Genomic DNA, 19,853 nt, shown 5'->3' with positions numbered 1-19,853 from the left:
TCTTAATATCCATCCGTTTCAACCACTAATTGTACAGGACAAGGACGTCCAAGCTTTTTTTATATTTGGGGGAGGAGGGTTCAAAATTAAAAATTTTTGCCTAGGCATCTCAAAATTCAATTTGGGCGGGGTATCAATTTATCTACTATTGTCTTATCCCTTTATTTCCCTGATTTCATCTACATTTATCTGATTGATTTATTCATTTGTGTTCCTTCATATGCGCTAAAATTTAGAAATAAAGTAAAAGTGAAGGTAAATACAATGGTCATACATACCCCTCCCCTCTTGGATTTCCCATCACACATATAAACATCCTATTTTTGTTATTTAAAATAGCAGCTACCCCTCAAAATTAAAGATATTAGATTCACAAAGAAAGGTTAAAAAAACAGGCATCCAAAGGGATAAGACATAAGCCAATAAATTGATGTACAGCCCCAATGATGATACACAAAAATACCCCTACTGTAAATTAAAATTGATGGTTGAAACGTTTGAAAAATCAACTTAATGGAACAATCAATCAAATTTTACTAGTCCCAAAAGTTATTAAGCCAACTAATAAGAAAACATTATTTTGAAATGTTGGGGATAAATGTAATAAATCAGGTATAAGGTTAGAAGGGATAAGACAAAGGCCAATAAATTAATGTATAGCCCTAATGATGATACACAAAAATACGCCAACTGTAAATTAAAATTGGGGGTTGAAACGTTTGAACACTCAACTTAATGAAAAAACCAATTAAATTTTACTAGTCCAAAATGTTGTTATTCCAAAAAATAAGAAAACATTATTTTGAAATCTTAGGGACAAATGTAATAAAGCTTTATTAAAATAAAACATGTGATGTTTTATTAGCAATTTTCTTAGCACAGTAAAAAATGTTTTCAGTGTTCTCTTCATCCCAAAATCAACACTTCATAAAAGATAGGCGAAGAATTGTCGTAAAAAAATGTAATCAAAAATAAGTCATTTAAAGCTGTCATTCAAGTTTTGAAGAAATAAAGGAACACCAATAAAGAAAATATCAAGTAAGAATTATTAAAATGTATAATATAGATACATACTCCCAAATTCAGCCAATAGGAATACAGGGGAGGATCAATCTGCCATATATTGGTTAGAAAGTAAACAGAATTTGGTTAGAAAGAGCAATTATCCTTTCATATCATTCGCAAAATGAATCAGCTATAAATAGTCTTTCATAGGAAAACCCTTTGCTTAGGTTAATCATATGGTTAAAAAATTTCTTCCCTCGCATGATGTAAAGCATACAACATAACATATATAAGAAATCATCTTTAAATAGTTAACTTTTTTTGGGATAAAGATAACTCTTTGGAAATTCCTTATCAAGTTGGGCCCGATTTACCATCTAGATCTACTATATCTATTGTTTCATTATACTTTACTTTTGTACTTTCTTTGTAGAATATTTTTTTAAAGGTTATTATTTAAAACAGCTAATTGTTCTTTTAGCTTAAAAATTTAAAAAAAGTATTATAGCCTTCATTAGTTTTTAAAGGGACTGTGAACGTAAATTTTTCTCATCTTAATATCAAATCTTAGCATTATCTCATTCATTATAATATCTCACAGATAGAGCATAACGCGCTTTTGTTTGCTTAAAAAACGGCTTTTTTTGACGATTTTTATAAGGTACGGGGAAAGGAAGAAATTTTCCGTATTATATAAAATGTGCATTAAATTGCTTTTTTCTCCCATTATAGCTAAAATTAAACTTTTTCACATAGTTCTAGATTTTTCCTAACAGTTAAGCTGGCTTTTAACATAATCCTTGCTTTAATCCAATGTATAGTTACTTAGAAATTGATAAAATAAGCAATATTTTTTTATTGAAAACCAAATACAATAACAAAGCCAGAAACAGGTTTTTTATTAGTATCCAATTAACTTTAAATGGCCCATCTCTCGCCCACCTTTAATTACAAATTTGTAAATAATAAAGACGCAATATTTCTTTATAAACAGTCTGATAAAAGTGTAAACTAATTCTCCAAAGTGGGTTATTTATTGTTCAACACAATAAAAAAGGATATTATTATTTTATATAACCTATGAGATTCAACCCTTTGTAGACAGTGAGGTATTTTTTTGTCAATAATACGAATTTAAAATATGTCTTTATTACCTAATTACTACGTTATAAAAAAACGAATTGGCAATTTTATTGCATAAAATAAATCTTTAATAGTAAGTAAATTGTTTCAACTATATATGACAAGTTAAATATCCCTACAAACATTATAAGAAACAAAAACGTTCAGATTTTCCCTGTTTTTTTCTTTTTCCCTCTCAAAATACCATAAAATCAAGGCATTATTTCTGGATATTTTAGTGAATAGAACATTTTTGGTTGATCAGTGTAGTGAAATGTGCTTAGTAAATGTTAAGATTTGATAATCAGATGAGAAATTTTTACGTTCACACTCCCTTTAAGAAGTCCCACACACACAGACACACATCCTGTTTTTGTTATACATGATAGCTACAACCCCTAATATTTAAAGATGTTAGATTTTTAAGTTAGGTTAAAAAACGTTTTTTAAAAGCGAAGCTTTTCTATAATTATGGTCGGTCCGTCCGTACGTCGGTCCGTCCGTACGTCGGTCCGTACGTTCGTCACAGAGAGTTAGCTCTTTTCGTTAATTTAAACAGGTTAGAATTGTCCTATCGATTCCAAACTTTGCATGATGATTCCTGTAGTAGTCTATAATCAATACCAGAATGTCCGTACGTCCATTTGAAACATGTCGATTTTTAACTTTTTTGACAACAAATTTTTGTATATTAAAATTATCCGATTCTTCTGATTTTTTTGAAAACTGATTTCTTATGCAACAAGGTAAAATGTTATAAGTAAAGCATCTCTATAAACAAGTCCCAAAAATGTTAGTATGTCCTTAAACAGTATCATCCATTTAGGCAGTTTTGCAACAAATTTACTTACAATATTCTTTGTACTGATGCATTAATATTCTGCTAATTAAGTTCTGACAATCTACAAGTGTTAAAGTTTGTTTGTCCTTCCATTTCAGAGCTTCACTTTTATGGATGTTGTCATCCTTGTTATATAGTGATTTCTTACCTTGGTATAGGCACCATGTGAAATATAGGTAAAACACATGACACATAATCGAATATTAGAAATAAGCAAGTGTTGAACCTATGTACTTTTTTGTTAAAATGAATGAACATCTATATAGATGTTAAAATTAAAATCTACAAAGAGTCACATATTATCAAATTTGATATGTTTATTACAAAGAGTAGCTTTTATTTCTATAAGATCTTGCCTTATAATTTTTTTCTATTGTAGTAAAATTAAAAATAATCCACACAAAGTCGACATCAAATTGTCTGCATATGAAAGAATTTTAATTCTTATTATTTTTAAGATTAATTAAGGTAACCTTTATTTTTTATAAGTAAGCCTTGGAGAAGTGGATCAAAAGGGTTGATATATGAGTTAGGGGCATTGAAAAGGGGGAGGGGATTAGACTAGCTTTACATATAGAGTTAGGTATAGATAAAGGGTACCTAATTGGAAAGAAAGCAGGTAGAGGAGAGAAGAGAGGGGAAGGATGGGGGGTTTATAAGGGTTACTTAGGAAACTTATGTAAGGTTTTTAGTAAAACTTTAAGGTAGGCTTACATTAAAAGTTAGGGACACCTAAATAAATTAAGGTATTCTTAAATGAATGAGAAAGCAGGTAATTTTTCTTTCTTCTCTAACTTGTTTTAAAACACCTTTGACAACCAATGAATAGATATTTAAGATCTAGATGGTCTATCTGGCATCAAATTCTGTTATACATATAAAGGGGTTCCTATAAGACAAACCCCTTTGTTAATTTTTCAACTTTTTTATTTCATGGGTGGGTGATCTCCAACACCACCTTAAATTTTTTTTAAAATACTTTTCTTTTTTTTTATATTTTTTGGGGGTTGAGTACCCTCCCAAACCCCCTTCCATCTTCCATTTTAAAATTTTTCTTCCATGAAATGGGGTGACTTCCCACACCCCCCGGTACAAATATTTTTTTCTTCCACTTTTAATTTTTCTGGGGATGGGGTGACCCTCTTAAAAAATGTTTTTTCTTCAATTTCAAATTAAATTTTTTTTTGAAAAGGGGTGACCTTCCACACCCACTAAAAAGATTTTTCTTGTCAAATTTTTTTTTCTTCAATTTTCAATTTTTTGGGGGTTGGAGTTTCTTTCATTTCAAAATAGGAGTTTTAAAAAAATTTCTGGATACCTGGAGCGGGGCCGCCAAGCTTTTTTTGTGGGGGGGGGGGAATTTTTTTAAGGGGGAAAAAATGGCGTGCGAAGCGTGCCACAAATTTTTTTTAACCTCCTTAAAATTTTTACCCTGGGGGTAAAATTTGCTTGGGGGGTTAATTACCCTCACTGAAATCTGTTTGCAGGGGTAAATTTTGTTTACCCCCCCCCCCCCAAATTTACTCCTAGGGTAAAATTTTTTGGGGGGTAATTTAAATTTTATTAAATATTTAGTATTAAAAATGCACTGGAAGCACGCCAAAAATTTTTTTGTTAGATTTTTTATTTTGGGGGGGGGGGGGTATTTATCCCTCCTCAAATTGTTTGAGGGGGTTAATCCCCACTTCACCCCCCCTTGGACATCTATGCCTGGGGGATCAGGACCATCAGAATTATACATGGAACCTGAAATTGACTTGTATACCTATATTTCTTACTAGCAGCTATGCCCCTAGAGGCCTCTAGGGGCACTTGAGGAGGGGGAGTCAAATTTGATTACCCAATATCTTATTTTAGATTTTATAAGAAAAAGTAAAAAAAAATTTTGTTGGGTAGAAAATTTTTTTTTTTTGGGGGAGGGGGGTGCCCCCCCATCATCATTTTTAATTTCAGTTAAAAAAATTTTTAAAAATTGGGAGGGGGGGGGTATTTTTCATTTTTGGGGGCGTTGGGGGTATCCCAGCCCCCAAGAAAATAGTTATAAACCTTCCCGGGACTTATGAAAAGCTACCTTGTTAAGGAGAACCCAATCGGTTCAGCAGTTAGCGAGATCCTTTGGTACAGACACACAGACAGACACACAAACTTCCTGTTACTTTAGTATAAGGATGAGGATGTACTACTACAGGTTTGGGGGGATGTTTTATGGGGTTCAGGAAACCCTCCCCAAATACAATAAAATGGAGGGGATGAAAAATATATCTCCCAAAAAGTTGTATTTTTTCCCAAGTTTTTTTTTATGTTTTTTTTGGTGATCCCCCCCCTAAGTAAAAAAGGTTGTTGAATAAAAGTGTGGAGGAAGCGAAAATTCATTATCAAACAGGGGACATGCACAATTTTTTTTAGCCCTCTAGCTTTAATAGGAGCTGAGATAATGGGGGGGGGGGCATTGAACTACTGATAAACGTGCGGCAAGGGGCCCAACTGTTAAGGGTTAAGTCTCACAAATTATGGATCCTGATTGACCATCTAGTTCTATTATATCTATTGGTTAATTATACTGTAGTACTGCTGTACTTCCTTATTATTTTTTTGGTTATTTTTTAAAACAGCAAATCGTTCTTTTAGCTTGAATTAAAAAAAAAATATTATGGCCTTAATTAGTTTCAAATGAAGTTTCTATTTAATTCCCATGCACACACAGACATACATCCTATATTTGTTATACATAATTGCGGCTACTTCTCTAAACTTTAAAGATGTAAGATTTATAAAGAAAGATTTAAAATTTTTTTTTGTACAGAGTGATTTCTTTGCTTGGTATACAGGCACTACATGAAATATAGATAAATCACATGACTCATAATCAAATATTTGAAATGGAAAAAGTGCTGAATCTTTGATCCTTTTTTGTTAAATTGAATGAACAACTATGGCGATGTGAAAATTAAATTCTACAAAGAGTTATATTTAAAACTTGTTACAAAGAGTATGCTTTTAGTTCTATATGATTCTATAAGATTTTTTTCTATTGTATTAAAGTTTAATTTAATCCACAAAATTTTTTGTTAAAAAAATATATCAAATTGTTAAGCTAAGAAACAATTTTATTCATTATTTTTTTAAAATAAATAAACGACACCCTTAGGTAACCCTAGGTGGAGAATTATATGAAAAGGGAGGATTTATAAGGCTGGGGCATCATAAAGGGAGAGGGGTTTATGATAGGGATTCCTAAATCTTTTACTTAAAAGATAGGAAGAGTTTTTATCAATCAGCTAAAAAATCTCTTAATTAGTAAAAACAAGATTAAGATTAAGGGAAAAAATGTAGAAAACTTAAAATAGAATATACAGCCTCATTCATGATAATTTTTAACGCCTCTAATTCTAATGAAACTTTGCTAATGAAAATTTTCTTATATAACCCCAATTGAAAGAACACCAAGGGACAGGGGGAATCGTTTGAAAAGGGTAGATGTGGAGGGGGGGGGGCTGGCAAAGGAAGACAACTTATTGATATGATAGGTTTATGTAAGGCTAAAGTATTCCTATCAAAATCTTTACCTAAGCTTGACAAATAAAGGTACTAAGAAAGAGAGGGAATGTCTGATTGAGCCAATAGGAGAATCGCATCGGAATTTACATTGGATCTCATTGGTTGAAATTGTGTACACATTTTACTACGAAGGCATGTTTTTTTTTCATTTCATACATACATAAAAGTCAGCTGTAAACAGTCCATTTTCTTAGTAGAAAGCTTTGCGGAATCAGAATTAATTGCCCAAAAATTTCGTTTAAATTTGAAAGCTTAGTAACGAGGTGGATTCTTAAAAAAAAGTTGGGCTGGCTACTCGCTGGTGAGACAAAATTATTTTTGTGAAAAATCCTCCAAAATCGAATAAAAAAATTTACAAAAATTAAATAAAATCTTAAAGGGTTATTAACATATGATTTTGTTTAATTTTTGTAGATTTTTAATGTGCTTTTGGATGATTTTTCACAAAAATAATTTTGCCTCACCATCGAGTAGCGAGTCCATAATTTCTTAAGAATCCACATCAGCTTGAGTCGAAAGTAAACAATACTTTTGTCTGCTAGAAATGTTCCTTCTTAGATTTGACGAAAAAAGGGTTCAGAATATGCTTCTATTCTTCTATTTCTATTGCTTGACATTACTAAATTTAAGGGTAGACTATCTCCCCTAAACTAAAGTAAGGCTAAAGATACCCTTATTTTTAAGGGGTCCCTAATAAACCGTTTGTGATTAGCTCTAATGTTTAATGGGCCTGGCTTTTTATTTCACATTGGTAAGGACTGGGTTAGATACCTGGTTAAGGTGTCTAGAAAGGTCTTTACATTTCAAGAATAAGTTGCTTCAAATTGTGAGCAATTGTTTTGTTTTATTATTTCAACACCCTTTTGCCTATATAATAGTAATTGGAAGTATGTCAAATGTCTGTCTGCAGCTTAAGATCTCGTTACCTGCTTCCTATAGGTAAAGGGAATGTTTATTAACAAAATATCTTTTCTGTACATCAAAATTATTGGTTAAATCATTTGGACACTGCTAGCTAAGGAACCAACTAATAAAGGCTTTATAAAAGTACCAGAAGTTTAAAAGCTGTTGCTGAGTTACATACACACGGATAGCTGGATGTACGGACATAACATAATTATGATATAGTTGCACTATTATAAATAATAAAATTCAACGTGATAAAAATATATCATTCTTATAGCTAATTTGAAATAATAATATTACAATTAATATGATTTATCTCAGAACAAGGATGACAACATCCATAAGTAGCGAAGTACAACAAACTAAATAAACAAGGTTTGTCTTTTGAAGCATAAACGACAGACAGATGGACAAAACAATGGATAGACTAGATTGGCATATATCATAGTAATATAAAAATTTCAGTTGTCTATCTTCAACAGCGCCCAAGATAATCACATTTCTCCCACAGTGTTACAAACTGACTAACTGACAGACAGACAAAATGAATTATAGAGTAGCTTCGCTAATAAAAACATAAGTCTAAGCAGTTATGTTATCAATCCAAGTTTTAATTGGCTCAATTCTCTGATATACTAAACAATTATATTATATTCATCAAAACCAAAAGCCATAAAGGATGTGCAAGCTTATTTTAAGAGAGAGGGGGATAATTTTCATACACCCTCAAAAATAAAGTAGGGGAGAAAATTTTCAAGGTGGAAGAGGGGGGGATAATCACTGCTTTAACCCCCCTTAGAGGTCCCTGAAAGGCAAACAAAACTGTTGGTCTTTCTTTAATGCATGTCTACTAATACTCCTTTTTGTTTTTATGTTTATTCCCTTTAAACAAGGAGGTATAAGTCAGGGGTCAAAAGAGATATGACAATGGCCGATAAATTGATGTACAAACCCAATGTTGATACACAAAATTACCACTTCTGTAGATTACAATTAGTGGTTAGAACTTTGGACACTCAACTTCATGACCCAACCAATCAAAATTCATAAAAGTCCCCGCTTTCGTTAAGTCAACCAATAAGAAAACGTTATTATAAAACTTTGGGGACTAGTTTAATAAACAGCCTATTGTACTCTATCTCTCTCTCTGAGTATGAGTTACATTTTACCCCCTTCCACTCTGCCAAAATCATGGGCACTCCCTTAACCCCTATATTGATTATGTTCAGAAAGATGGGGAACAATGGGCTGTTTATTATACTAGTCCACAAATTTTTATAATAACGTTTTCTTATTTGTTGGCTCAACAACTTTGGGAACTTTAGTAAATTTTGATTGATTCATTCATTAAGTTGAGTGTTCAACGTTTCAACCACTTAATTCAATCTACAGAAATATAACTTTGTGTTTCATGATTGGGGATGTAAATAAATTTATCAGCCATTGTCTTAGTTCCCTGGATTATGTTGGTTTTGATGAATATAATTCCTGTAGGTCTATTTCTTCTGCCACAATGAAGTCCCCAGCTAACTATACCAATCAGAGCCCGTTCAGCCACCAATAATCCCCCACCTAGCAATTAAAGGAAGCCTGCAGGAAATACAAATACAAAGACCCAATACCCCAATTTTGTTTTGTTCAATAACACAAAAATTGTAGCCATAATTACATGGAAAACTTTCAAATTTTTCATATTCATATAAAATGAAAGTGCCTCAATTTTTTTTTGTTTTTGAAGCTGAAGGCTTCAAATTTGGGGCAGTCTTTTACCAGCTATATCGATTTATTTCATGCAGGGTTCCTTTAAACAAGGATGACAACGTCCAAAAAAAGGTACGCTCTATAATCTGAAGGTGGGTCAAACGGACATTAGAACATAAAGTGTGTTACCTTTTTTTATGTTTTATCATTATTTGGCCACAACTAGGTAAAAAATGCTCACAAATCAGACCTTTTTCGACCAAAGATACTCAAATGGTTCCTTTACAAGCAGGATATAGTTAAATACTTGTTAGCAATAATAATTAGCCCAAAAAGTAAAATAAAAAGTTTTTTAATATGGCAAAAAAATGATAATCTAAATCTTAATTTTGGGGATGATGATCTGAAGGATGCTCTTACTGGTGGTGATGATGACCCAGATGGTATCCAAGTACATGAGCGTTATGACAACTCATCTATTGAACTATGGTTTAATTTTTGTATTTGTAGCAGCCTCCAATTAAAAGTTGTAACAAGAAATATAACCATCTTTTAAAAACTACTATATTTACCTTATGAATTGGAGAATTTAAAAACCATGATTGTATGTTTTGGGATTTCTCTTGATTGGAGAATGCTACAAATACAAAAATCAGGCCATAGTTAAATAGATAAGTTGTCATAATGCTCATGTATTTGGATACCATCTGGGTCATCATCACCAACAGCAAGAGCGTCTTTAAGATCATCATCCCCAAAATTATGATTTAGATTATCATTTTTTTGCCATATTAAAAAAACTTTTTGTTTTACTTTTTGAGCTAATTATTATTGCTAACAAGTATTTAACTATATCCTGTCAACTGGAGGTTGGCAGCTGTCCTCTGAAGTGATAGAGGTCGAATTTCTTATTTTCAAAATTTTCTTTCTTTGAAATACATTAATTTCTGCCCAATATTATGTTTCAGTATAATCTATGCATAAATCCCTTCAAGAATAGCCAATTTAACAGAATCAAACTTAAAAAATGACAGAAAAGTAAAAATAAGTATTTTTTCTGTTGATTTTATGGTATCTGTGCATATAAAAGGTAACACCCAAATTTGCCGTTTTTTAGTATTTTCATCAATTTTCCTTGAAATACAAAGATATCTTAAAACTGATTGATTGGGCTTGTAAAGGAACCATTTGAGTATCTTCGGTCGAAAAAGGTCTGATTTGTGAGCATTTTTTGACCAAGTTGTGGCCAAATAATAATAAAACATAAAAAAAAGGTAACACACTTTACAGAGTGCCAATGCTTTTAATAAGCAGAATATTAATTTATAAGCCTCATCAAAATTATTGCAAAATTGCTTAAATAGACACCGGAAATTATGCTTAAAATATTGCACCTTGTTGCCTTAGGAATTACAGTTACAGCATATTTTTAATGGATGTATAGACTTTCTGATAATGATTATAGAGTTCCTACACTTTCTAAATTGTATCTATCTGACACAGAAATCATTATGAAAGTTGGAAATCCTTAGAATAATTATAAAATGTGAAGACCAATGCGTTACGTACAGACCATATTTGCTGAAAAGCTTTGCTTTTAAAAAGTTTTGTGAAATGAAGGTCATATAAGACTAAGGCATGTAGTTGTTTGATTATAAGGGGTTAAGATGTATAATTTGATGTATGTATATCCACAATGATGAAAAAACATGTATTTAAATTATTAGTTGAAAAGTTTGTACACTACTTAGTTGGAATCAAACAATTTAATTAAAGTACCCAAAGTTATTGGTTACAACACTTTGGTTACCAGTGTAATTTGGTACCTGAGTCTCCTTTGCATGGATCCTGTCCTTGTATTTCTCTGTCCTGTCCAAATAGATATAGAAGATCTAGATACATAATCTCTAAGCCAACCAATAGGAAAAAAGTGGAAAAACAATCCAGCCATATTTTTGACGTTAGAATCAATCAAAATCAACCTCTGCAATGGTGTAGGGGATATTAACACAACCAAGAAGCAGAAAACAATTTGGTAGCAGACGAAAAAGGTCATTGAATAAGGGAGGGGGTAGTTATCTGCATATACAACTATACTATAGATCGTTTTATTGACTAATAATAAAGCTTTACTTGTGTAAATTATATCATACAAAATGGTTCGACTGCTTGGAATCCCTTTTATAGTTTGACGGATTGTGGGTGCCAGATTGGGCATCTAAATGTTATATATCTACTCTCTAAGTCAGCTAATAGGAAACCAGTGAAGGAACAATATGGCCACATAACGCAGCTTTTGTTACTAATAGAAAAAAAAGTTATATATATATCATTAGACTCGTCAAAGTTTTAAAAAATATATGTATCATATTTGTGCTATTTGTAGTTTAGGAGCTACTTTGAAAAATGTGAGAAAGATTAACAAGTCAGTTGAAACATTTTACCTTATTGCTCCTAAACTATACGTAGCACAGAAAAGGTTCTTATATTTTCAAAAACTAGAGTTTATGACAATTCGAAAGGTATGCATGCATAACACTTTTCTACTATTAATACAAACCACGTAATTTAAATTTTAAAAATATACATATTTTTGCACACCCTTTAAATTGGCAATGGAAAAAAATAGACACTTTGGAAATATTTGGTTTTAGGTCATATTTTGTAAAAAACCATAAAATTATAAATTTTTGTTATTGGTTAGTGGGTTAAATTAAGCAATATTTTTGTTCCATTAAGAAAACACCCTTTAAAAAGAGTTAGTTTTGTTTTAAATTTGACGGATTATAGGGCCAGATAAACCATCTAGATGTTGTATATCTATTTTCCTGTCCGGCGCAAATCATCAGGTCCAGGTCAAATCTATCGTCCTGCACTTTCTTTTCCACCAATAGAAATGATAAATCATCATTGAGCATCTACTCTATATCTCACATGGTCTGTCAGTCTGTCTGTAATACTCTGCAAGGTCAAATCTGTCATCTTGTGCACTAACTTTTCCACCAATAGAAATGATAAATCATCATTGAGCATCTACTCTATATCTCACTTGGTCTGTCAGTATGTCTGTAATACTCTGCAAGGTCAAATCTGTCATCTTGTGCACTAACTTTTCCACCAATAGAAATGATAAATCATAATTGAGTATCTACTCTATATCTCACTTGGTCTGTCAGTCTGTCTGTAATGCTCTGCAAGGTCAAATCTGTCATCTTGTGCACTTTCTTTTCCACCAATAGAAATGATAAATCATCATTGAGCATCTACTCTATATCTCACTTGGTCTGTCAGTCTCTCTGTAATACTCTGCAAGGTCAAATCTGTCATCTTGTGCTCTTTCTTTTCCACCAATAGAAATGATAAATCATCATTGAGCATCTACTCTTTATCTCACATGGTCTGTCAGTGTTTCGGAACGCAATGCCTAGCCGTTCTCGAAATCTTATCTCGAAGCCTCCCGAATGATCAACATAGTGAAGTTTACGAATGTGTATTTATTACCATGAAAACAGTAAGTATAAAACAAAAATATAAGAATTAATTACATAAAATTAATTGTTATTATTTTTTTTAGCATCAAGGTTGCGTGATTTTAATTTAATAAAAAATATGAATTTTCTAAAAAACTTAAAATTGGCACGAATCATATTGAATCGCATCAGAAATTGATAATTTTAGAATAAAATAATCAACATTATAAAAGTAAATATTCGTATATCAAAACTTAGCAGTTAAATGGTCTATTTGTTGAAAAATTAATGATTTAAATTTCTTCATAAAATTGTACCATTCTACGCTTATTCTCAAGAATTAAAAGATAAATTCTTACCACATATGATGTCAAACTAAGCAGGAAGGCTTATTTGAGATCTTCCACACATCAGAGCGCATGTATATTCAAGCAATACATTATTTTCATTCACGTAGCTCCTCACATGGGAAATATCAAAGGAAAAGTGCGCGTCTCTCTTGTTTGTTTACAAGCCACGCGCGGAGATAGTTAGGAATGCCACGTAACACACTCATTCTCTGGGGAATTCTGGTGTAAGGAAAAAGGGATTAATGGGTTCGAACTTGCCGGGGAATACAAGAAATACATACCGACACACACTCGTCTATTCACTGGGAATCGAACACAATACCTCATCTTTGCAACATGCGTGCAGACAGTGTCCACGAAATCACAATCTCATAACGCATAAATTACAAGAGTTTAATATGTCATGGCCATAAGGCCTAAAATTGGTTATGGAAACTTACGTATACCACAACGACTCAAACTGCCTCAGTTACCACATAAGGACAGGAATAAGGGAATGGGAAAAGCATTCAACATTCATGAATTGCACATTTACCACTCACACATCTCATTATATCATGGCCTCATAATCTCAAATAAAATTAGAATTACAGACCATGTAATTGCGAATACATGAATTAATAATCATTAGTACCTAGACTTCAATTAGGTACCTACATAATAAAATAGGTAAATGATTTTTATACTAAAAATCGCATCGATAATTAAATAATCAACTCAAACTTTTTAATCAAAATAAAGAAAGATTAAATAATAACATTTCTTCTACTAAATCTTTTTGCTAGAAAAGAAAAGTAAAATTGCATAAAAACTTCTCAATAATTAGAATTTTTCTCCGACAGAAAAATAATTCTCCTTACATCTAAACATTCTTCAGATAAGATAAGTAAGATCCTTAAATCTAAACATGTTTTAATAAAATAGATACTCAAATCTAAATAAAATATGACTGTAAAAAAATCATCAAACTTCGGAAAATTAAAATTTCATAATTTTAAATCTTCGTGAATCAAAATTGCGTAAAATTAAAATTGCAATTGAAATATGCAAATTAAATTTACTAAAATAAAACAAAAGCTCAATGTAAGAAAAGAACTTCTCTAAAATGCTGAATCTCCAATTTCTCTCTGTTTTAAGAAGAAAGCAACATATACATATTCATACAGTCATAATTAAAGGCAATCTGGGCCTCAGTTAGAATGAATCCCTCAAGATACAAACTAACAATGTCCATCAAATAATAATAAATGCCTCGTGCCAGCTATCCTGTTGGACGTTATGACTTTCCATCACATCTTTTGATACTGCATAATTTCTAACAGGATTTCTGGCGCAGGGCTGCATCAACTGAAACAAACATAATTAGTGATGTTTAATTCAAAGCAAAAATAAAAAGAATCATGAAATAATTCAAAGAAACTTTTAAATTCATCAATCAAAGCAAATCAAATCAAAAATAAAATATTTTATGCTTTAGTTTTGCCGTTTTGCGTCGGGCCTGGCCGAGGAAACAGAGCTTAGGTACGTCGCAAAGCGGTCTTATTAAGCTAAATTCTACGAAAATCAAAGAATCTACTTAATTCATCGCGAAAAAAATCTGCATTTTTTCTTTAGGTACATCAGTTCAAAGGTAAATAGTAATAATTTTAATATGCATGTAATATTAAATTATTTATGTGATTGTAATAGAATTCATAAAGAAATATTTAAATGATGTATAAACTCTCATTTTGTTAATTTCTTATCATATCAAATTTCAATCCAACAAGGATAAAAATGTTTATATCTGCATAGGTACCTAGGAAATTTTCCTTGAAAAAAATCCCAGGTCTCGGAAAGACTTAAATCATTGAAAGAACTTGCGAAAACGTATAAAAACTTAAGTTTGCATTTCAAATGAAAAAATCTTGCATCGATTTGAAAGTTTAAACGAAATTGTATCAAAAATTGCGTTTTTTGTCTTTCGAAAAAAAATCTGATAAATCTACCGAAAAAATAAAATCAAAGTTAAACAAGAACGATACTTATACTAAACTTTGGGTAGATTGATCTTCAGTAGTCGTCTTGCGGAAATCTTGTTATCTGTGGCGGCGGCGTCGTCTGATAACTTGTATCTGGCAACCACGGTCCTTCCACCTGGGCGCACCTCTTGAACTCGTCCCAAACGGTATTTCCTCGTCAAACTTGTGCTGTCATCAACAAGCACCACATCTCCTGGCTCAAGCAGCACCTCGTTGCGGCGCCACTTGATGGACTTCAACAGCTCGGGCATGAGCTGCTCCTTGTACACCTGATGGAACTGCCTAGTCAACTCCTCCAAGTTCTCCAACCTCTTGGTAATCTTGTCCTTGCAACCGGTTTCAAACGTACAGATTGCATCATTTGTCCTGCCTCCAAGCAAATCAGCAGGTGAAATAATTCTCCAGGTGTTGACATCTTCGCCAGCAGTGGCATAAGTCAATGGTTTAGAATTCAGCACTCTAGCTGTCTCAGCACACAACAACAGTAAATCATTGAAGGTTACGGTAGCTCCGGCCAACTTCTTGTTCAACACTCGCTTGACCAGCCCAACCTGTCTCTCCACAGTGCCAACAAATGAATGTGCAGCTGTGGGCACAAGATGCCACTCAAAATGCATCCCTGTATCCTTCAAAAGTTCATCCAGAATGCGTTTAGTACCTGCAAAATTGGTACCACGATCAGTTGTAACTCTTCTTGGCATATTGTAAAACGCCTGAAGTTTTCTCAAGCCGACCAGCACGGCTTCAGTTGAATAATCTGTCAAAACATCAATAAACACAGCCTGTGTAAATCTACAAGCTACTATCAACAACCAGACTTTGTACTTTGTCTTGGTTTTCCTGGTGCCAACGCCAGGTTTCACAACTTCTATGGGTCCAGCAAGGTCCATATGGACATGGTGAAAAGGCACTGACGGCTCCACACGATCGGGCAGGACATCAGCCATTGCGGGACTCGAACGCTTGGCATACTCAATGGAACATGCAGCACAATTCTTGACCACTTTCATAGCCTCCATGCGGCCATGTGTGATCCAAGCATACCTTCGGCTTTGAGCCAAAGTCTTCCTGTGGCCTCCATGGCCCAGCTCATCATGAGCTTGTTGCAGTATCAGCTTAACCAGCCTGTTGTGGCGGCTAAGCAAGACAACACCTGGGCTGTCCTTCATAACTTTCCTTGGGCCTCCAGCTGCGGCCTCAAGAGCTTCGTCACCTCTGGCGGCCATTTTAAGTATTGTAAATGTCCGAAGAGGAAAACATCCATCGTGACCCACTATGGGCCAACAAACCTGGACTTTGTGATGATACGGCTGAAGAGAATCGAACTTCCCCTCGGCGTCCATGGTCATTTCCTTCCCTTGGTTGAAGGATGTCAAAAACAGGTCACAAACAGAATCCAAATAAGTGTTTGTGAAAGTATAGTTCTCATAATACCTAGAACTATCATTGTTGCTACCACCATCCTCATTTGTTGCAACACCACGTTTCTTGACAAGTAACATTTTGAATAAGTTAGCAGCCTTAAGAACTGCGGCTACAGTCCTTCTTGCCTGCTTGTAGGTCCTCCTTGCCAGCGACCTCCAGAAATCATTGTCCACCATTTGTGTGAACATGCACTTGAGCTTCGCCATTTTTGGATTAAGCTCACTCTCAGGAATAGATGCGTTAACCTCACCCGCCGTTTTAACGGGCCACTGGTCCTGTTCCAGGCGCAACCAGCTTGGACCTTTCTGGTAAGTAGATCCAGGTTGTACATCTTCAATTGTACACAAACCTCGCGTAGCTAAATCCGCGATGTTGTGTTGGGTAGGTACCCATCTCCAATCTTCAGGGCTCGTTAACTGTTGTATTTCAGAAACACGATGACTGTTGAAGACATTTAGCATAACACTGTCACTAGATAATTGTGCTAGGGCGCAGCTGCTATCACTGAAAAATACTTTGCCAGAGATGTCAAATGGTAGGGCTCTGACAACTGTATCCACAAGCCTTGCCAAGATTAGACAAGACAACATTTCTAACCTCGGTATAGACTCCATCTTAACTGGTGCGACACGTGACTTGGCGCAACACAAAACTACATCAAATCCTCCAGCAGTTGGCCACCTCAGGTAAATAATGGCTGCATAGGCTGAGCTTGATGCATCACAGAAACCAATTACCATTGGAAGCCCCAATGGCTTATCAGGAACCATCGAACGTCTGAACGACACATTTCCAAGTGCCGCCCTGTCCTGGAGGCTGCTCACAAACTCAGACCTCAACTCTCCAGGTATGGAATCATCCCAGTCACATCCATATATGCAAACTGAGCGTAGACATAGCTTGGATTTAAGCAACAATGGTGAAGCTAAACCCAACGGGTCGTACAATTGTTGTACGATTCTCCAAACTTCTCGTTTAGTTATCGTTTCAGGTAGACTTCTCCAGAGATCCTCCAAGTCCAGGTCCTCCAGCAACTTTCTACCTTTAATCTTCGCGCCGTGGTTGGCTCTAACAGACAAAAACAATACATCCTGTTTTGGGTCCCAAACAATGCCCAAAACTTTTGCTCTGTCAACATCATCTCCAGAATAAATAACAGATTTAAATCTGAAATTTCCAGGTTCAATCATCTGCTCCAGCTCTCGGACCAGCTGGACAGCTTCAGGTTTACTGTTATGACCGCTTAAGTGGTCATCTACGTACGTACAAGTCTCCAATTTTACAGAAGGAGGATCTTGATACAACACAAATTCAGATCTGAGCGGCTGCTGAACATCTCTCCACACATCTTGATTGGCTACAACATCAGAACCTTTAATTTTCTCAGATCCATAAACATCATGAACATCCTGCAGGGATCTTCCACCAAAAATACGACCAGTGAGTCTGAGGGCGGTCACGGCCATATCGCCTGCGAGGGCCTCACCAAAATTAACAGTTTTGGTGAGGTAAACCTCCGGCTCTCCATCAACTGTATCAGCAAAAAATACGCGTTTCAGCTGAGAATCTTCATAGGTAGCTAACAAACTATTATAAAACTTCTGGATATCAGCCACAAGCGCACACTTGTAGCTTCTGAACCGAATAAGATTATGCATCAGGGAATATAATGGAACTGGCCCATCCATCATAATACTGTTGAGACTCATCCCCTTGCAACAGAGGCTGCTGTTGGCGCATATCCTCAACGGCGTTGAAATACTGTCTTTATATGCACACACCAGGCTCGAATAATAAACAGGCCCAGTATAAGACAGATCTTCTGGCGATGCTTTAACGTAAACACCACGAGAAACAGCTTCATTAAACACTTGGCAGAAAGTATCATATTCACCTTTCTTGACCATTCGCTGCCGGTCACGCAGCGCAATCTTGTACGCCTGCTCCGAATTATCAAACAACACACTTGGCGGCGTCTTATAAGGATATGAAGCTGTCCAGATACGGCTCTCAAGATCCAGCGTCAAACCTTCTTCAATCAGCTGCCGCTTGCGCACGTCCAAGGCGGACTGCCCGGCGGCAATGGCAGCGCAATGGCGGCAGTTCCTACAGCCGCTGCACATTGATGGCGGCTGTATCCCCAGACTCTCCGTGGGAAGGAACTCCATCTTGCTGACCTCTAGCTTAGTAGCTTTACAAGCGACAGGATTAGCAACAGTCCTGCCGTCTGCAGACACAACTAGATAACCTGTACCAAATAAGCTTCTGTACAGTCTAGAATCACCAACCATTTTATCTGCACACGGGAACATAGCCGGTGTCAGGTGCCCAATAAGAACATCTATCTTACCATCAACCATAGAGAAATTATCAGGCTTCATATCGAAAATCTCGGCGGCGGCTGCAGGATCAATAGAACGTAACCCTTCGTCAGTACCAATGCTGGGCACTACCGCCGCCTCCAGAATATGGCAATTCCGGTTGCGGTCAACCAAGCAGATTTTAACCGTAGGACATGCTTGGCTCTTTCCATCCGCCAAAGAAATAGTAGCTGTGCGACCAGTTGATGGCAACTCTAACTTCTTGGCGATACTTCTAGAAATTAGTGTGAGATTTGCTCCAGAATCCCACATCGCGTTGACGGTGACTTGGCGTTTGTCAGCCGCCACGGCTGGGAGCTGCTGCAACATCAGCATATAATTGTTCTTGCTGAACAACTGTGATTCATAAACTGCCGCAACTTGTCCACCAGCAACAGATTCGTGTAACAATGAATTATGAGGCTGGTTGCAGCTGTCTATGGTACAGCTGCCAAGTCTCTCGGCCTTAGGACAATCAGCAACCTTGTGTCCCCTTTGAAGGCAAAGCAGACAGGCGCCGATCTTCTTGATAAAGTTTTTACGTTCAGGAACAGACAGATCCCTAAACTTAGAACACTTAAACAACAAGTGTTCAGAACTGCAACCTTCCGACGGGCAAGGCTGTTTCTTCTTGGTCTTTGCTGGAGACCCAGGTTTACCTACGGCTGTAGCTGCTGCCGCAGGATTACCCTTCTTCTTAGAGGGGGTGTCCATATCAGTCGAGCACCGCATTAAAATAGCGCCCCTCTGCTCTTCGATAATCTGCATCAACTTTGGCACATTTGGGGTGTCCATGCTGCCCAATGCCAAATTAAGCTTGTCTTGAAAGTCTCGAGGAAGTTTCTTGGATAACATCTCCAGGAGGATCACGGTCAACCACTGGCTGGTGGTAACCTCATCATCTTCATCATCTTTAGTCAGCTGCTCCAGCTGGCTAACTGCACCACCGAACTCTGCTAACACAGTCACAATCTGGTTGGAGTCCGACGGCTTAGACTTTTTCTCCCATTGGTTGAAAAGGCAGAGCATTTGACGTGTCTTAGACTTGAAACGCGAGTCAAGGTAAGCCCACTGAGATTCATGCGATTGAATCT

General features: G+C 35.3%; 1 protein-coding gene across 2 annotated transcripts in view; it reads right to left on the bottom strand.

Annotated features, from left to right (window-relative positions):
- Nucleotides 1-7,717: 7,717 nt before the first annotated feature.
- Nucleotides 7,718-19,853, bottom strand: part of LOC145305929 (chymotrypsin B-like) — a 28,108-nt gene continuing 15,972 nt past the window's right edge. Inside the window, exons 12-15 of one of the 2 annotated variants that reach the window (XM_080147811.1) lie at nucleotides 11,968-12,014; nucleotides 10,960-11,008; nucleotides 8,923-9,004; nucleotides 7,718-8,069 (exon numbers count right to left, since the gene is read on the bottom strand). In XM_080147811.1, coding sequence (XP_080003937.1) covers nucleotides 8,015-8,069; nucleotides 8,923-9,004; nucleotides 10,960-11,008; nucleotides 11,968-12,014 — 233 coding nt within the window. In that variant the 3' untranslated portion in view covers nucleotides 7,718-8,014. The remainder of the gene's footprint in view (nucleotides 8,070-8,922; nucleotides 9,005-10,959; nucleotides 11,009-11,967; nucleotides 12,015-19,853) is intronic. The other variant, XM_080147809.1, reaches the window with a different exon arrangement.

Source organism: Acartia tonsa, chromosome 14 (genome assembly GCF_053477335.1).
Source record: "Acartia tonsa isolate MP-2025a chromosome 14, ASM5347733v1, whole genome shotgun sequence".
Classification (NCBI taxonomy): Eukaryota; Metazoa; Arthropoda; class Copepoda; order Calanoida; family Acartiidae; genus Acartia; species Acartia tonsa.
This window is presented reverse-complemented; position numbering and strand designations above follow the sequence as displayed.